The sequence below is a fragment of the Rhineura floridana genome, chromosome 3, assembly GCF_030035675.1.
Source record: "Rhineura floridana isolate rRhiFlo1 chromosome 3, rRhiFlo1.hap2, whole genome shotgun sequence".
Classification (NCBI taxonomy): domain Eukaryota; kingdom Metazoa; phylum Chordata; class Lepidosauria; order Squamata; family Rhineuridae; genus Rhineura; species Rhineura floridana.
This window is the reverse complement of record NC_084482.1, coordinates 152,210,014-152,228,204: the sequence shown is the minus strand read 5'-3', so window position 1 is coordinate 152,228,204 and position 18,191 is coordinate 152,210,014. Positions and strand designations below refer to the sequence as shown.

The 18,191-nt window shown below is 41.5% G+C and overlaps 1 protein-coding gene across 1 annotated transcript in view; it reads left to right on the top strand.

Moving 5' to 3' along the window:
- Positions 1–18,191, top strand: part of KBTBD12 (kelch repeat and BTB domain containing 12) — a 75,392-nt gene that overhangs the window by 12,419 nt on the left and 44,782 nt on the right. Inside the window, exons 2-4 of the mRNA XM_061618366.1 lie at positions 366–1,554; positions 3,783–4,053; positions 12,727–12,877. Coding sequence (XP_061474350.1) covers positions 485–1,554; positions 3,783–4,053; positions 12,727–12,877 — 1,492 coding nt within the window. The 5' untranslated portion in view covers positions 366–484. The remainder of the gene's footprint in view (positions 1–365; positions 1,555–3,782; positions 4,054–12,726; positions 12,878–18,191) is intronic.

Here is an 18,191-nt window from a genome sequence, read left to right as displayed (position 1 = left end):
TGGTCTCACTGAACATTCTTATCAATTCTTAACATTCACAATATGAATACTGTGCATTTTTATTCAAATATTAAGATGTTATGATAATGCATTAGTCAGGATCACACGGACAAAGGAAATAAATTAAACCAGCTCCTAATGCAAATTGTTCAGTCCTCAAAATCCAGAGTGAAAAAGGAAAATATTTTTGTTGTTCACCTGGACAATTAAAATTCTATATTTGCTCAAATGAGTATATATTTCAATTTTATAATCCGTCATCTCAAAATATTACTCCTTTTAGGCTCTAACAGTAAAATTTGATTGTCAGACGATTTGAAGATTTGTTCACCTAAGAAAATGATGTTTCTTCTTCTCCCATCCAGGAACATCATAATGAAGGAACTTCATTTTCCAAGTCATGAGATATGCCAATAGCCCTTTCAGACATCAAACAAGTACAGAAGAACATCTTAAATAAAAGAGAAACACAAAGAATTTTATCATGGATGATAAGTCTGAGGGAAAAAGGAAGCAGCAGCATAGCTTGAATTTACTGGATCAAATAAAAAGCATGAAAGATTTAACGGAAATGATTGATGTAGTTTTGGTGGCTGAAAGTGAAAAGTTTCCTTGCCACAAATTGATGCTGTCTGCTTTCAGCCCCTACTTCAAAGCTATGTTTACCTGTGGCTTGACTGAATGCACACAGAAAGAGGTGGCACTCCATGACATATCAGCAGAAAGTGTGTCCATAATTCTGCATTACATGTACACTGCTGAGCTGTACATCACTAATTCCAATGTACAGAGTGTGGCCATCACCGCATATTTCATGCAGATGGATGATGTTTTTAGTATGTGCCAGACATATATGATGGACCACATGGATGCTTCCAACTGTGTAGGGATTTATTACTTTGCAAAGCACATTGGGGCTGAAGAATTGTCTGATCAAGCCAGAAAGTATTTGTATCTGCACTTCGCAGAGGTGAGCGTGCACGAAGAAATATTAGAGATTGAAGTGCAACAATTGTTAAATCTGATAAGATCAGATGACCTGAATGTGTCCAGAGAAGAGAGTATATTGGATTTAGTCCTCAGGTGGGTTAACCACAGCAGGAAATCGCGTGCAGATCACCTCACTGAGCTCCTGAAACAAGTAAGGCTAGTGCTGGTAAGCCCTTCATTCCTAGTGGAAGCTCAGAAAAGAAACACGGTGCTTCTGAGTAATGCACAGTGTAGTGACATGATTAAGGGAGCATTAGAAACTATCAAGAAATCCAACCAGCCTTCTCTCAGCCTCCGTTATGGCATGGAGACCACTAGTCTTCTGCTTTGTATTGGCAATAACTCACATGGCATCAGATCAAGATATGGTAACTATGCTGAGGCCAGTTTCTGTTATGCTCCTGCAACACGAAAGACATACTTCATTTCCTCTCCGAAATATGGAGAAGGCCTGGGATGCGTATGCACTGGTGTGGTTAATCAGAACAATGATGTCATTGTGGCTGGGGAGGCAAGTGCTGCCAAACTGTCTAGACAAAAGACCAGGAATATTGAAATTTATAGGTTTGTATCCTCTGGCATGAAACAGCTAAATACAACTAACTCCTCCCCCCTCCTCTAACCCTCTAAATTACAATGTGTACATAGACGTAAAGGTTTAAGGGCTACCCCCCCCCCGGTGACTGTTTAAAGCTGTGTGATCTAAACCTCTTCCTTTAACCTTCTGGTGTTCTTCCTAACTTCAAAGATGAGCACACTAGCAGCCCTTTTCTTTGGCTTTTAACCCAGATCAATTATTTCATAGTAACATTGATTAAAATGAGGGCACATGTAAGTGAATTTGTGAAAGATTTTGGGCAACTACAATTCTACATGCAGCTTTATACCACACTTGTGTCCAAGAAGTTTTTTTAAAAAACAAACCTCACCAAAGCTAATTTATTCATTATACTATCACAGAATATCTCCCTAGACACATGCCCTACCAAGAGTCAGAGGACTTCTAACGAGTCCCCCTTGACTTCTGCAGTGTTTTTGTACAATATGTACAATATGCACATAAAACAACAGCCTCTCAAGTGGAGCTTCTTCAGGCTGTGGGGAAAATCTTTTATTTGTTAGCCCATTCATTGATAACAATGGCTATAGTGCCCTCTATGTGCCACACATAATTCTGTATATGCCATTCGTTGTTTTCCCCCTCCTTCTGCAATGGTTCTGTCCCTATTCAATCACAGGCACTGCGCAATGTATTCTTTTAGTGTCTTGCTCTGTTTACTCAATAGAATCATTACCACTAGAATTCCTCACACTATTTTTATTCAGCCTTCAGGGAAACTAAGGCTGCAGGCTTAGATATAAATCTCAATGAATTCAAGAGGAATTACTTTGAAGTACTCCTGGTTAGGATTGAGCTTCGTGAACGTGTATACACACTGCTCACTCAGTTTTTTTACGTGTTTAAACACACATCTCTCCCTAAGTAAAAGACAGAGAGATTTTCCTGATGGAAAATTTCCCTTCCAGCTGATGTCACCACACCTTCCTAATGGTGGGCATGTTCTTAGCCAGCTTTTCCCATCCTTGTGCCCTCCAGATGATCATGAACTTGCTCCCATCATTCATCTCCCATCATCCCTGGCTATTGGCCATGCTGGCTGGGGCTGATGGAGTCCAATCTTTCCGGGAGGTACCAAGTTGGGGAAGGCTGTTGTTAACTGTCCCTGAAGCCATTCCATACCTTGGTTTATCCTTGTTTATCTCCCATCTAGGCTTTCTACTTTGTGAGGAAGTGTAGTCGCATGTTTTCAACTTAACACCACAAACCATAATGACAGGGGGAGGCAAACCCTTTACCTTTTACAACCCCTTAAAACAGGGGTGGTGAATCTGTGGCCCTCCAGATGTTGCTAGATTACTACTCCCATCATCCCTGACCATCAGGGGTGTGGTCGTTTGCAGTTGTAGAGTAGACTCGTTACTTTTTTGGGAGCAGGATTTCAGCCAAGTCCCTATGTACAAGGAAATAGGGACATTTCATGTCATGGAAAGAGAGTGTGTTAGCCACTGAGAAGAGTCTTTGTCCTTTCGTCCCGATTGGAGCCAAACAGAGTGAAAGGAGGTGAGTCAGTCACTGAGAACACTCTTGTCAGTAGCTAACACATAGCTTCCCCTTTCGTGCTGATTGGCTGCTAAGGGTGTCTGTTGTATGCAGTGGAGTGTGGACTCGAGATGACACAGAGAGCAAGGAAGATGAGGGAAACTGAAAAAGAGGGCATGGCTCTGAGGGAGCATGGTGTGACTATAATGAAGGGACCCTGCACTTCTGAATTTGCCACTACACTACTTCTGACTGTTGGTGATTCTAGCTGAGGCTGATGGGAAATGGAATCTAATGTGATCTGGAGGGGTACAGGTTAACCATCTCTGCCTTTAAAAAAAAGTAACATCATTAACTTCAGTTCCTATTTCCTGTTTATGTCTAACATCCTCTACAATAGTGATGGGCAAACTGTGGATCTCCAGATGTTGTTGGACCAACTCCTCTCAGTCTCAGCAAGCATGGCCAAAGATCAGGGATAATTAGAGGTATAGTCCAGCAACATATTATTATTATTATTATTATTGTTATTATTTTCATCCCGCCCTTCCTCCCAAAGGAGCAGATATAGAATTGCATTGCTTGACATTGTCGGAAAATGAAAATGACACATGAGGAGAGGGAATTAGGTATAAATGTTTCTGAATTCATCTGTGGCTCTGACTATTCTAATATTAGTCTTTTTTTATAGGTACAACACCCGGGGCAATCAGTCTTGGCAATGCCTGTGTACTGCCCAGTTTCGTGAGCTCTATGCTGTAGGCACCATCCATAATGACCTATACATCACAGGAGGTCAAATGAAATTAAAAAACCAATACCACATCACAAACTGTGTGGAGAAGTACTCCATGGAGCAAGATAACTGGAGGACTGTGGCTCCTCTCCCAGTGCCATTAGCCTGCCATGCTGTGGTAACAGTGAAAAACAGGCTGTACGTAATAGGAGGTTGGACACCACAGGTGAGAAATATTGCTGAGCATTTTAGCATATATGGTGCGCTCTAGCTATGGTACCTGCACTTATGGAGACCTATACTTTTAGAACATAATGCTAATTGTTTACCATTCAGAGAAATTACAACAGCTACTGCGGATTTGCTCACCTTCAGGCAATAGCACAAGACCTATTTTCTCATTGTTTGTTCAAACACTTATGCGTACATACCCCAATCTCCAAATGGTGAGCCCTTTCAGGGGTCCCATACCTTGAGTTTGGTTTCCTTAGAATGAAGTTCACTGAGACTTATGATATTTTTTGTGATATAAATTTTATGTCCACCACATATATATAGGCTGAGCATAAGATGGAAGGTTCACAGCATTAACAATCCAACAGATCCTGCTTCCCTATTAGGTTTCTATTGAGACCTCTGTCTCTTTCCAGTTCCAAGAAGATCACCCGGATATTGTTCTCTCTCACACACGCATACCTTAATGACAACACCTCCAGCTAGAGGATGGGAAAGGAAAGACATACCCCCTTCAGTTCACTTTCAACAAGGATCTTTAAGTGGTTAGTTTCTGTGACAACTCATTGCCCTAATTTACATTATGTAGTGGAAGCAGATATTTAACAGACTTAGTTATGTTATTTAGGGCGCCTTCCAAACCAAAGATCCACAGGGATGAGTGGGTTAGGATTTGGCGGATCTCTGGCTCTGCCAACTGGTTCCCAGCTCAACCAGGCTCAGCCAGCATAACTCACTCATCCCAGCTCAGCCGGAGACACATAGGCTTAACTTGCTCATCCTGGCTCAGCTCAGACTTAGCCAAGATTGGTGTAACTTATGCCAGCACAAGTCCCCCCAAAGGAATGGTGGGGCAGGAAGGGGGGGACTTACACTGGATCCTAACTCCATTCAGTCACATGAACTGGCATGGCTGACTTGGCAGAAAGGGTGGTGTAAGTCAAACTCTATTTTACATGCCTGTTTTCCTCCTGCCAAGTGTGGGCCAGCTGAGCCAGCAGTAGCTTTGCTCCTGAATGGGGTTTGGATCTTGTGTACTTTATGCCAGCTTAATTTAAACCAGTGTATATTATAGCAGCTTCCATGACTCAGGATTGCTCCCTCTGTAACAGAAAACAGAACGCTAAAAAAAAGAAAGAATTAAGGTACACAGTCAATGCACCGAATTAAAAATAAAACATAATTTAATATAAATATTTTATAGAGCCATAAAAACAACAGTTTATGCAGTTTTATGCTTCTATAAAATATTTATATTAAATTGTGTTTATTTTTAATTGAGTGCATTAAATGTGTACCTTAATTCTTTTTGCCAGGACTGCTTCCTTACTTAAGAAACTCATTTCACCATTTTTGCAATCCCCTTTTTATGCAGAATCTCATCTTACAGCTAAAACAATCGGATTGGAAGGGACCCCAAAACCCTGCTTAGTAACCCCAAACCAATTACAACAGTACTATTGGACTTGAATACGCATAAGAATATAAGAAGCTGCATTATTTTTGAGGTCAGGTTATTTGTCCATCTAGCCTAGTACTGTCTACTCTGACTGGCAGTAGCTTTCAGGTCTTAAGCAGAAGTCCTTCATGCCTACTGCCCAAGATCCTTTTTAAATGGAGTTGCCAGGAATTGAACCAAGGACTTTCTGCAAAGCATGTGGTCTACCATTCAGTGATTCACTTTCTATAGATTTAACTCTTTGTTTCTTATTGCTCTTTAATACTGAATATTTGGTAGTAATTTATTATTATTATTATTATTGATTTCATTTAACAGTCATTTTATTCAATAAAAATGTCTCAGTGACTTAACAAAATAAAATAGAATTCATGAAAAGAATTTAGAGCCAGAAAAAATTAAAACTTTGATTCTAGGCACATTTAAGCACTTGCCTGAACCAACAAATGTTAAAAGTGGGGGTGTAAGCCCCACCCCAAACATCATCGCATGCACTACACCCTCCCTCAGTCCCTAAGCTTCCCCATGTTGCATGAGGAAAGTCTGCAGGAGTTTCTACTTGTGTTTGCAAGTTTCTGTCTTTCACATTTGTTGTTTTTGTATTTTCATAGAATCATATAATTATATAATAGTAGACTTGGAAGGGGCCTATAAGGCCATCAAGTCCAACCCCCTGCTTAATGCAGGAATCCAAATCAAAGCATTCCCGACAGATGGCTGTCCAGCTGCCTCTTGAATGCCTCCAGTGTCGGACAGCCCACTACCTCTCTAGGTAATTGGTTCCATTGTCGTATGGCTCTAACAGTTAGGAAGTTTTTCCTGATGTTCAGTTGAAATCTGGCTTCCTGCAACTTGAGCCCATTATTCCGTGTGCTGCACTCTGGGACGATCAAGAAGAGATCCCGGCCCTCCTCTGTGTGACAACCTTTCATGTACTGGAAGAGTGCTATCATATCTCCCCTCAGTCTTCTCTTCTCCAGGCTAAACATGCCCCGTTCTTTCAGTCTGTCCTCATAGGGCTTTGTTTCCAGTCCCCTGATCATCCTTGTTGCCCTCCTCTGAACCTGTTCCAGTTTGTCTGCATCCTTCTTGAAGTGCAGAGACCAGAACTGGATGCAATATTCAAGATGAGGCCTAACCAGTGTTGAATAGAGGGGAACTAGTACTTCACGCAATTTGGAAACTATACTTCTGAGTTCTTTTGAGTTCTTGTGATGGAAGTGGTATGCACCAAGGCAGAATATCCTATCCCAAATTGCAATCCCATGCTTTCTTGTGACATTCCAGGGATTACCTATAAGGCCTTGGTCCCTGGAGGCACAGTTTGAAAGATTACTTTTAAAAAGTAACAAATTACAGTTACAATTACATGGCCAAAAAAGGAGTAATTACCGTGACAGTTACAATCGCTCTGAAAGTAACTGATTACTTTTTCTCAAAAGTAATCATTACAATTACAATTCAGTTACTTTTTAAAAAAAAATGCCTACAAGGTGCTGGCCTTGGCTGCTGCACATCTAAGCAGCCTAAAACAACATTAAAAATAAACACACACATACAGAGGTAGTAGAATAATTCTTTTTATCCATAAGATAGCAATGGTGGTCTCTCCTCTGGTATGGGAGGGAGGGAGGGAGGGAGGCAGAGGCCACTACTCAGATCTTTGCACGTCAAACCAAGTGCAACCCCCCCAGCCAGCAAGCATAATCTCTCTCACTTAACCACCTCCCAGACCCTGCCCTGCCACCAACGAAGGGACACTCACCCAGGCAAACATTTTCCTGAGATGCAAAAAAGTTAAAATACTGCAAATGCAGCACAGTAGCCAGAAAGGGTGGTGGAGGCCACTTTGTGTGCCAATTGCAAACACAGTATTCTCACACACACACATGCACACACACCACACACGCACACGCACATGTCATATTTCACTTCCACAGTTCTTTATCTCCATTCTGCTGCTGCCTCCTTCTCCTCCTTCATCCATGTTCTTGCCCTCCGACTCCTTTTCCCCTCCACTCCATTATTCACCACCACCACCCATTTTTTTAAACAATTGTGTTATCCACTCCACCCTGTCTCACTCTCCACCTCCTCCCTCATCGCCTCCTACCCACCCACAGAGCATGCGGGAAGAGCGATGCTGCACAGAAGCCCAGTTTGAGGCACATGGTTTTCATCCACAAATCAGAGGAGCAGAAGACTTCTCCTGCTCCCCCCCCAAGTACTGCCCCAAAGTAATGCTGGAAACATTACAATTACTCCACAAAAGAAATAAAATTACTCCTAGTTCTATTACAATCAAAATGTAAAGGAATTATCCACTCGTTCCTCCAAAAAGTAATGAATTTCAACTACGAATTACTTCCAAGCTCTGCCTGGAGGTTACTAGGTCAGTCACTCAGCTGGTCCAGACTTCCCTTAATAGTCCCACTGAGCAGTAAAGCTCTCCATCTATATGCTTCATTGTGCATATCAGCAGAAGACACGTGGAGTGTTATGCCTAGAATCCACCTAGATCAGAACACCTTCATTCATTTACGAACATTACATGTAATGACTGATCACAAATACTCAATTTGTGGCAGGCTACTTCCCTCTGGTTCCTGAAAAGGCTGGTCCAAGTGCCAAATGGATAAACTGAGATTAGCAGGATGCAGAAGGGTGAGGCTGTGTCTAGGAGGAGCAGGGACATCTAGAGCACCCTATCAGTCAGGTTGATGAAGGAAGGGAAACTGGAAGCTGAAACTGTGTCAGGCAACTGCCCTTGGGCTAAGGAGCAGGGTTGGGAAGGAAGGAAAATTGAGAGACATCACATGCACGGGATACAAGAGAATGTAAATCCGGCTTTTGCCTCGCCAAACAGTTTATGAGAGGATTTGGGGAGTGGAAAGTGGGTGTGATAAGCCTTCTGTGCATTTTGAAAGCATCTGGCTGACCATTGTGGAGAACAGGCTGCTGGACTTGTTGGAATTTGGTCTGATGCAGCAGGGTCTCTTCTCATGTTCTTATGTGTGAGTGCTGGTAGGGCCTCCTTAATGCTGACCTTGCATGCTACAAGAGGCTAACTATGACTCATAATTAACTTTTAGCTCAGGAAATTGCTGATGATTCATTTATTTCTCCCAGTTGTTCAGCTGACCTTTTAAAGTAGTGGATGAGTTTCTTTCCCATGTAGAGTAGAACCAGAAATGGAAAATGTGATATAACGTATAGAAATGTATGTGGTGCCTGCATTGTTTGTGTGAATGCTGCAAGAAGATTGCAGATGTTTTGGCACACATTTCAAATGTGCAAAAAAAAGAAGCATCTGGCTGACCACTGTACTCTGATATTATTTTACCATTGATGGACTGCCTTCAATTCGATCCCGACTTATGGCGACCCTATGAATAGGGTTTTCATGGTAAGCAATATTCAGAGGTGGTTTACCATTGCCTTCCTTTGAGACTGAGAGGCAGTGACTGGCCCAAGGTCACCCAGTGAGCTTCATGGCTGTGTGGGGATTCAAACCCTGGTCTCCCAGGTCATAGTCCAACACTCTAACTGCTACACCACACTGGCTAAAGTGCCTAAAAGTTAATGTGTGATACAGAGATCAGATGCAAGACAGCCCATGGCCTCGGGTTTGTAATCTAAAAGGCATGATACAAAAGGAAACAGTAATGGGAAGGGAAGATGAAAACAAGCAAATTCAGGTACCAGTTCTAAAAATTACAAAATCTCAGCAGTATCATCTGATCCTAGCAGGCAGACCTCCCTGAATTTAACTACACACACACATATATTATTTATTTATTGATTAGGTTTATATCCCACCCTTTCTTCCAGTAGGAGCCCAGGGAGGCCAACAAAAGCACTAAAAACACTTTACAACATCATGAAAACTGACTTTAAATATATTAAAAGAAAACAACTATTAAAAACATATTAAAACAAAACATTTTTATAAACATTTTTAAAAGCTTTAAAAACATATTTTAAAAAAGGTTTAAAAACATATTAAAAAGCAATTCCAACACAGATGCAGACTGGGATAAGGTCTCTACTTAAAAGGCTTGTTGAAAGAGGAAGGTCTTCAGTACGCACCAAAAAGATAACAGAGATGGCACCTGCCTAATATTGAAGGGGAGGGAATTCTAAAGGGTAGGTGCCACTACACTAAAAGGTCTGTTTCCTGTGTTGTGCAGAATGGACCTTCTGATAAGATGGTATCTGCAGGAGGCCCTCACCTACAGAGTGCAGTGATTGACTGGGTATACAAGGGATAAGACAGTCTTTCAGGTATCCTGGTCCCATATACACAACCCAGCAGCCCTATGATGCAATATGATGGGTTTTGCCTTTCATATATACAAACAACAGAACAGATTGTGTGCTTCTGAGCAAAGATTTGTTGAAGGCACTTCAGATTGAATCTCAGTGTCTGTTTTATAACTTCTGCCAGGAGTAACAAACACTGATTGTTGGATTCAAGCACAATTTAAGGGCTCAGATAGAAAAAAACCCCAACAAGATGTGCTATTGATTTTTCTTAAATGAGTCTGTGTCAAGGTAATAGTCCATCATTTGATAGTTTGGAGATGATATCCCATAGGTGAGGTTCTATATTCATATTGTTTCCAGCTGCCTTTTTCACAAGGAACAGGACAGTCCACGTGTATTTATGGGTTTCCTTTGGAAGGGAGAATCCTTCAAATTTCAGGTAGTGATTTCTTTTCTTATATGTATAGTGCTTGAACAAATAATGCAGAACTACAGAATGAAATAAGCATACAGGTAGTACCAGTTGCACAGCATCAGCAATCCAGCCCTTCAAAATCCAGAGTCCAAACTGTTCTTTTCAAGCAATCTTGCATAGACTCATCTTGCTTCAACCCTCCACTGCTGTGCCTGAAACCCACTGAATAGTCTCAATGTGCAATCAAATTCCTTGTTCGTGGATGTGGAGGTTTTGCCAAGTTTCAGTACAGAACCTTCTTTCCACTTCTCTCAGTGTATCAGAATGGCCAGCAACATTATCTAGGAGTAATTCATCTTTTAATTAGAATGCGGAATGCGTTCTACCAACTTCGATTGGTAGCCCAGCTACGTCCCTACCTGAGTAAGGAGGATCTTACATCAGTAGTACATGCTCTGGTAACCTCACGTTTGGATTACTGTAATGCGCTCTACGTAGGGCTACCTCTGAAGACGGTTCGGAAGCTACAGCTGGTGCAAAATGCGGCGGCCAGACTGCTAACAAGAACGAAGCGGTCTGACCATATAACACCTGTTTTGGCCCGCTTGCACTGGCTTCCAATACGCTTCCGGGCCAAATTCAAAGTGTTGGTATTAACCTATAAAGCCTTATACGGTGCGGGACCTCAATATCTGTCGGAACGCCTCTCCCGCTATGAACCGGCTCGTACACTACGGTCTGCTACGAAGGCCCTCCTCCGGGTCCCGACTCATAGGGAGGCCTGGAGGGCAGTGACAAGATCAAGGGCCTTCTCATTGGTGGCCCCCAAACTATGGAATAGTCTCCCCGAGGAGGTTCGCCTGGCGCCGACACTATCATCCTTTCGGCGCCAGGTTAAAACCTTTCTCTACTCCGAGGCATTTTAATTTTTTGTTAATGATTGTAATGTTTGTAATTTGATTTTAGCCTTTGCTGTTTTTAGATTGTGAAATTTGATTTTAGACTGATGTTTTGTGTTATATTGTATTTTATTGTATCTATGTTCACCGCCCAGAGAGCTATTGCTAGTCGGGCGGTATATAAGTTTTAAAAATAAATAAATAAATAAATGTCTCTAAGGCCTGACTTGCAGATTACTTTTTGGCATGACAAAACCAAGTCAGTTTTCATGTGATGCATATACATTTTATACAGTGAGAGCTGATATTTATCATACTCTAATTTCATTGGCCTATTCTGGTGTGGTAAATGCCAGATCTCACTATACAGGACTGCAGTTAAATAAAATTGTCACAAGATGAAGTAGACATAGTAAAATTATGGTAATCCCTTTTCCAGAACAAAAAAGAAAAATTAAAATTGGGTCTGAGGGTCACACAACTCCCTCTTTCATTAAACTGACCTGGATTAATTGCTCTTGAATTAATCATAACAACTTCCAACGCAATGCACATATGTAATCTCATTACTCCTCGCAATAATCTGGTAAAGTAATCCAGTATTATTAGGCCCATATTACAGATGGGAGGCCAAAGTTAAGTGGCTTGCTTAATGAGTCTTCACAGGGCATTCTCATTTGTTTGCTTTCTTATTAAAACAGTTATTTCTGTTAACCACTTCACCACAATAGCTCAAGAACTGTCCATCCTGTGAATCGGGATACTATTTTGAATAACTACAGTTCACCTAGGACTGTGTCAGCCATTGAAAATAGCACACTGATTGCTGGACCTACTGACCACTTCTCAATAGTCAATATAATCAGCTTAAGAAAGCACCGTTAGGCTTTGTTCACCTGTCTAGTTTTTCTGGGTACCCTGGGATTGACAGCAACCTGTGGTCACTGGCATCATTGCCCAGGAAGTGCACTGGTTTGCTGTTGTTGTTTTACGTGTGTGTGTGTGTGACAGTGAGAGAGAGAGAGGGAGAGAGAGAGAGAGAGAGAGAGAGAGAGAGAGTACATGCAAGTGATGGGAAGTGCTCAAGTAACTTCAGATTATATACAAAATGAAAAGAAATGATGATGATGATGATGATTTATATTAATGATAATAACAACTTTGGTATTATTTGCAATAAAGAATAATCTCCAAAAAAAAAAGTTCTTTCACAGATCTTCAAAGTTCCCTTAGAAATGTGTAAGTAACCTGAATAACAACTTAAAATTCCATCTCCAGGGAAAAATAAAGAGGTTTTTGCTTTCTTCTGGAGACTTCACAGCAGTCGGATAAAAAGAGCTATGTTCTGTCAGAGTTGTGTCCATAGATGGCTTGTTATTACCCAAATTCTCAGCTCCCTTGCTGCAGAATATAAATGTGTCGTTATTCATGTGCCTTCCACAATGTATTTCCCAGCCACAAGTCATGGGTGCTGTTAAAGCCTAGCGAGTATGAATCACTTCACAGCTATAATTGATGTGTTTATGTTATTTATCTGCTCAGCTGTCTTCTGTGATTAATAGCATGCAGGCGTGCACGGAGGGCTCCAAATGTTGTATTATTATATGGCTGTCATATTTCATACAGCTGGATCTTCCTGACGATGAGCCTGATCGATTAAGCAACAGAACATTGCGGTATGACCCAGGCCAAGACAAATGGACCGAGTGCACACCAATGAAGTACTCGAAATACCGCTTCAGCACAGCTGTAGCCAACAATGAGATTTATGTCTTGGGTAAGAACAAACAGATTTTTAACAGATAGTGTGGCCACTTTTTATTCTCCCCAGCTATTTGCCTCTGGGAAATGAAAGATTTCACCCTCATCCTCTGTATTGGAGGTTAAAGAAAAGACACTGGGAAAGGATCCTTAGGTCATTGGTAGGGTACTTGTAGCCCTCCAGATGTTGTTGGACTCCAGCTCCCATCATCCCTAACCTGCATGGCCAAGGATGATGGGAATTGGAGTTTAGAAACATCTGGCGGGTCACAGGTTCTCCACCCTGCTTCAGGTGGAAATAATGGAAAGCCTTTCCAAAAAGGTTCCCAGCAATCAACGTGCTAAGAATGACCCAACGTTCTTTTTGGTGATCCAAGAAATATGTATAGGAGCACTATCAACATGAGAACAACTCTCTCCACCTTAATTAATTATCCTTATTAATTTTGGATGCTCTGCTTTAACATCATGTTGAAGGGATCACTAACATCAATTTCAATGGGAGCTTGTTCTAATTTTGTCTTCAAGCATCTTGGAGAATAAGCAAGGATTTTGTTGACAGATGATGATACAGCTTTGTTCGTAAAGAGGTAATGAGAATGGAAGTGAATGGGAATAGATGAGGAACTTTACGAACCAATGAGGGCTGAACATACTACTTGTACATAGTACTTGTACAAAGAGCTCTTTAAAATGCACCATAAGATATTCAGGAAGGAGAAGACGGGAACTGGATTTAGACTATCTTGCTTCCCCTCAGTGCCAAATAGTTGATCAACATAATTAGTGCTCTTCTAAGGGCCCAGGTACAATGTTATAATAAAACAGAAGCCCAACAGGCCTCTTTCCCAGGAAAAGCCACTTGGGGAGTAACTGATTGAGAGCAGTGAAATAATGTGCAGAGGGAAAAAGAGTGAACCACCCCCTCTCCCTCCTGCTTCTTTAAAAAGCACCATCAGTTATTCACGAAGAAGAAGATGCACTCCCAATCCTGCATCCCAAAATGGTTTTTCCTGGGCAGAAAGGGCCATAAGGTTAACTATTATACACATTTGTGTGTAACATCATTTACTCCTAAAAGGGCTCTGCATGCACACCCTGGTTGCTGTATCCTTCAGCATAGGTGTCAGAATTCTGGCCACATGGGGCAGAACTAGAGCATGGCAAGATTCAATCAAAGTATAGGGCCAGCACCACACTGCAGCAGGCCCTCAAAGGTGGCAGTAGCAGTGGGAAGTGGCACAACCAGCTCATGCCGGCAGCGGGGGGAGTGTTGCCTGGGAGGGCCGCTCCCACTCAGTGATCCGTGCCAGCATCAGGCTGCACAACACACACTCTGCAATCTGATGCTAGCACTGATCACAGAGTGGGAGCTACATCCACCCAGCCCCAGCAGCAGGGCCCCCTCTTAGCTGCAGGGGTCCTCAGCCAGTGCCCAACCTAGCCACCCGCTGGTGCAGGGCCTCATCAAAGATAAGGGGCCCATGAGTCACTACATCATTCTAGGAGGATGGATAAGGTTTCCATTCTAAGTATACAGATCTACTCTGAAATGGAAGTTCAGGGTGCTTTTTGTAGCGCACTGCGTGTGTAGTTGAGACGTGGTATGGATCCAAGAGCCGTTTAGAACCGGAATAAGACAGGCCAGGCAAGTTTCATGTAAGAGTCTTTACTAGGCAAAGACATTAGAGACATCTTCCTCCATTGACAATTCTTCCCCCACACCCGAGATCCTGCCAGTTCCCAGCTTATCACACACTCAGCTAGCCACACTGACCTTGATTGTCTGGAACTCTGTTCTCACAGTTTAACCCTTCCGCTTCAGGTTTCTCTCTCTCTGCTAAAAACCTTATCTGTAAGTCTCACAACCTGCGTCACTGACCAACAGCCCCCACCTGAGACTTGCAGACTTCAAAACATCAAGTTACAATTATTACATTTCTACAACATTAACTTTTCATTACAAATACATTTCAGTACATGGATTCTTACAGTTTCTATTTACAGTTTCAGTTCAGTTCAGTTTCTCTTTATTCTTTATTTACACAAGTTTCACAGATTCAAGTTTGCTTTTATTTGATGATACAATTACATTTCATTCTTCAACACAATACTTCCACATTAGATCCATTGTTTCTTTATCTATAGGCCCCTCTTTTTCCCATTCCTCTGGAATTTCATCTGTTTCATTATTCTGTTGTGTAACATTAAATGCAAATCTCTGAGGAGGTTGACCTTTCGTTTTTCTCTCTGATCTCCTGACATTATCTATTTCCATTTCTTCCTCACTTTCAATTTTAGTTGGACCAGCACTCGTACTTGGCATTTCTGTATCATGTGTTGTTATGTCTTCACTTCTCAGCCTTTTAACAGTACGTTTGCCACTCTGAATCAAATCTGTTAATGCAGGTTTTTATGGAATTTGCTGCCCGAAAGGAACATCTGCAGCTTCCTGTTTGTTTTCACTCTCTAAGATCACTGTTTGGCTGTGTCTCCAAGGTTTATCTATCACCTTTATGTTTCTGCTTAACACTACTTGTTGTTTCTCAGGTAACCAAACTCTGTAATATGAATTCTGAAATCCTAAAATGCGTCCTGCTTGAGCTCTTGAGCCTAATTTGCCATGTCTTCTTTGTTTTACTACATGTACCCAGCATTTTGCCCCAAAACGTTCTATGTGTTTCACCCTGGGTTTTCTCCTAGTCAGTTTCTCATAGGGAGACATGCCTATTGTTCTGTGCATTAGGCGGTTCTGAATATAAACAGTGTACAGTATACATTCACCCCAATAAGTATTATTCATATCAGCATCTGCTAGCATTGCTCTCAATGAATCCTGCAATGACCGGTTCCTCCTCTCTGCCGTGCCGTTGGAGGATGGGCTGCAGGGAGCAGTTAGACTTTGAATTATTCCCTTCTTTTCCAAATATGTTTGAAATGAATTACTGGTAAATTTGCCTCCTCTATCTGATCTGATATTTTTGATAACAGCCCCATGTTGTGTCTCTGTTTTCTGTATGAATGCCTTTAATTTCTCTTCTGCATCACTTTTCTTTTTCAATAAGAACACATGTGTAAATCTGGAAAAATCATCCACAATCACTAAATAAAACCTTGCTCCACCTTTTGAGCACTGAAAAGGACCAGCTAAATCCACATGTATAAGCTGATATGGTTCTGAAGTCGTGCTTTCACAGCTCTTATTTACTGGCTTCACAGTCATTTTTGTTTTATAACATACCTCACACTCATCCACATGCTCACAGTGTGTTAACTTCAAATCTTGACTATACTTTGGGGTGTTTTGTATCTTTTGGAAATGTCCGTGTGCTAATTTTCTGTGCCATTCATGGACACAATTCTCATGTTTCTCTTTATTTACTGCTATCCAAGCACACATGTCTTTATCAATCTTGCATTCAACTATAAACATTTTGTTCTGTAATTTCCCTTGCATGCATATTTCACCATCTTTTCTCACAAAACATCTATCCCCTTCAAATGTAACTTTACAACCTATTTGAGCCAATTTTCTCACTGATAGAATGTTATATTTTAAACCAGAAATCAATAATACATCTGTTAAAATTCCCAAATTACCCATCTTCAGCGTTCCTCTTGCTGTCGCGTCCTGAGTAGATCCGTCAGCCAGATAAAGCTTCTCCTGCGTCGGCTTTGAAGTGTAAAATAAACTAGAGTCTGTGATTATGCAATTAGACGCTCCACTGTCAAGAAGCCACTTAGAGTTAATCAGTTTATTGCTCTCTTTAGAAACAAAGTTCACGCTTGCTCTCTGACTTTCAAAGTCTCTGTAATTCCTCTTCTTTAAACAATGTCTCTGTATATGCCCACGTGACCCGCAAAAATAACATGTTTTAGTCTCTTCCCTGCTTCTTTGATTTCGTTGCACAGACACAGTCTCAGCCTCTTTCAAGTCCATTTTCTTGTTTTCTTGTCTCCTACACCACTCTTGTTGAAGTTTCTGTTCCACAAAGTCCAAAGATAGAGTCCCGTCTGGTTGACTTTCAAGACCAGCAACCAGCACGTCCCATTTTTGATCCAATGAAGATAACAGGAGATAAACCATCTGCAAGTCATTATGATGTACGCCTCGATCTTGCAGCTCAACATTTAATCTACGAAATTCAGCCAAATGCTCTTCCATAGTCACATCATCAGTAAAATGCATCTGATAAAGCTTCCGTGCTAAACACAGCCTGCTTCCCGCAGTTTGCTGTACATGTGCAGCTCTTAACTTTTCCCACATCTGATTAGCCGTCGGCTCATTACTCACCAGCAACAGTTGTGAATCTGATAGCCCCAGAGTAATAAAAGCCTTCGCTTTCTCATCTTTCTTCAGCCACGCTGCTGAAGGAGCTGCCGGAGGGGGGTTTTCCACGACATCATTTAAATCCTCTTTAATCAGAACAGCTCTCATCCTCCACTTCCAACTGGAGTAATTTACAGCATTCAGTCTCTCCATCGGCATCCTGGAAGACAGATTTACAGCCATGTTGCTCACTCTTACTTGCCTCTCACTTGCGCTTTGTTTCTCTCTGCAATAACGCCACTTCACCAGTTCTCGAACCCGCTACAACGCCTCATAATCTGGGCCCATAACCCCTGTAGCGCACTGTGTGTGTAGTTGAGACGTGGTATGGATCCAAGAGCCGTTTAGAACCGGAATAAGACAGGCCAGGCAAGTTTCATGTAAGAGTCTTTACTAGGCAAAGACATTAGAGACATCTTCCTCCATTGACAATTCTTCCCCCACACCCGAGATCCTGCCAGTTCCCAGCTTATCACACACTCAGCTAGCCACACTAACCTTGATTGTCTGGAACTCTGTTCTCACAGTTTAACCCTTCTGCTTCAGGTTTCTCTCTCTCTGCTAAAAACCTTATCTGTAAGTCTCACAACCTGCGTCACTGACCAACACTTTTATGCTTGGTTTTCAGGCTCCGACTATGTCAACACAGTTTTTCACATGATCTGTTGCTGATATTCTTTTAAGAAGGGGGCACAGTCTGCAACACATAGTTTGTGCTTTGTTTCCTTGTTTTGTCATGCAAAACAAGTTATTATTTTTCTCAACACAGCTGCAAACTGCCAAAAAGAAATTCTGGAATAAATCTGACTTTATTCCAGATTTACACATCATAGTGGTATAACAATTATGTAATGAGTTTGAACAGTTTAGTAGTCTCAAATGGCTTCATTAATTTTATTAAGAATTTCTTTTCTTTGATTTATTTAATTTTCTTATTTGAAAATTGGCATACTTACCTCAGGTTTCAGGTATACATCTGACCTGTTTGTTTTTTAGGGGT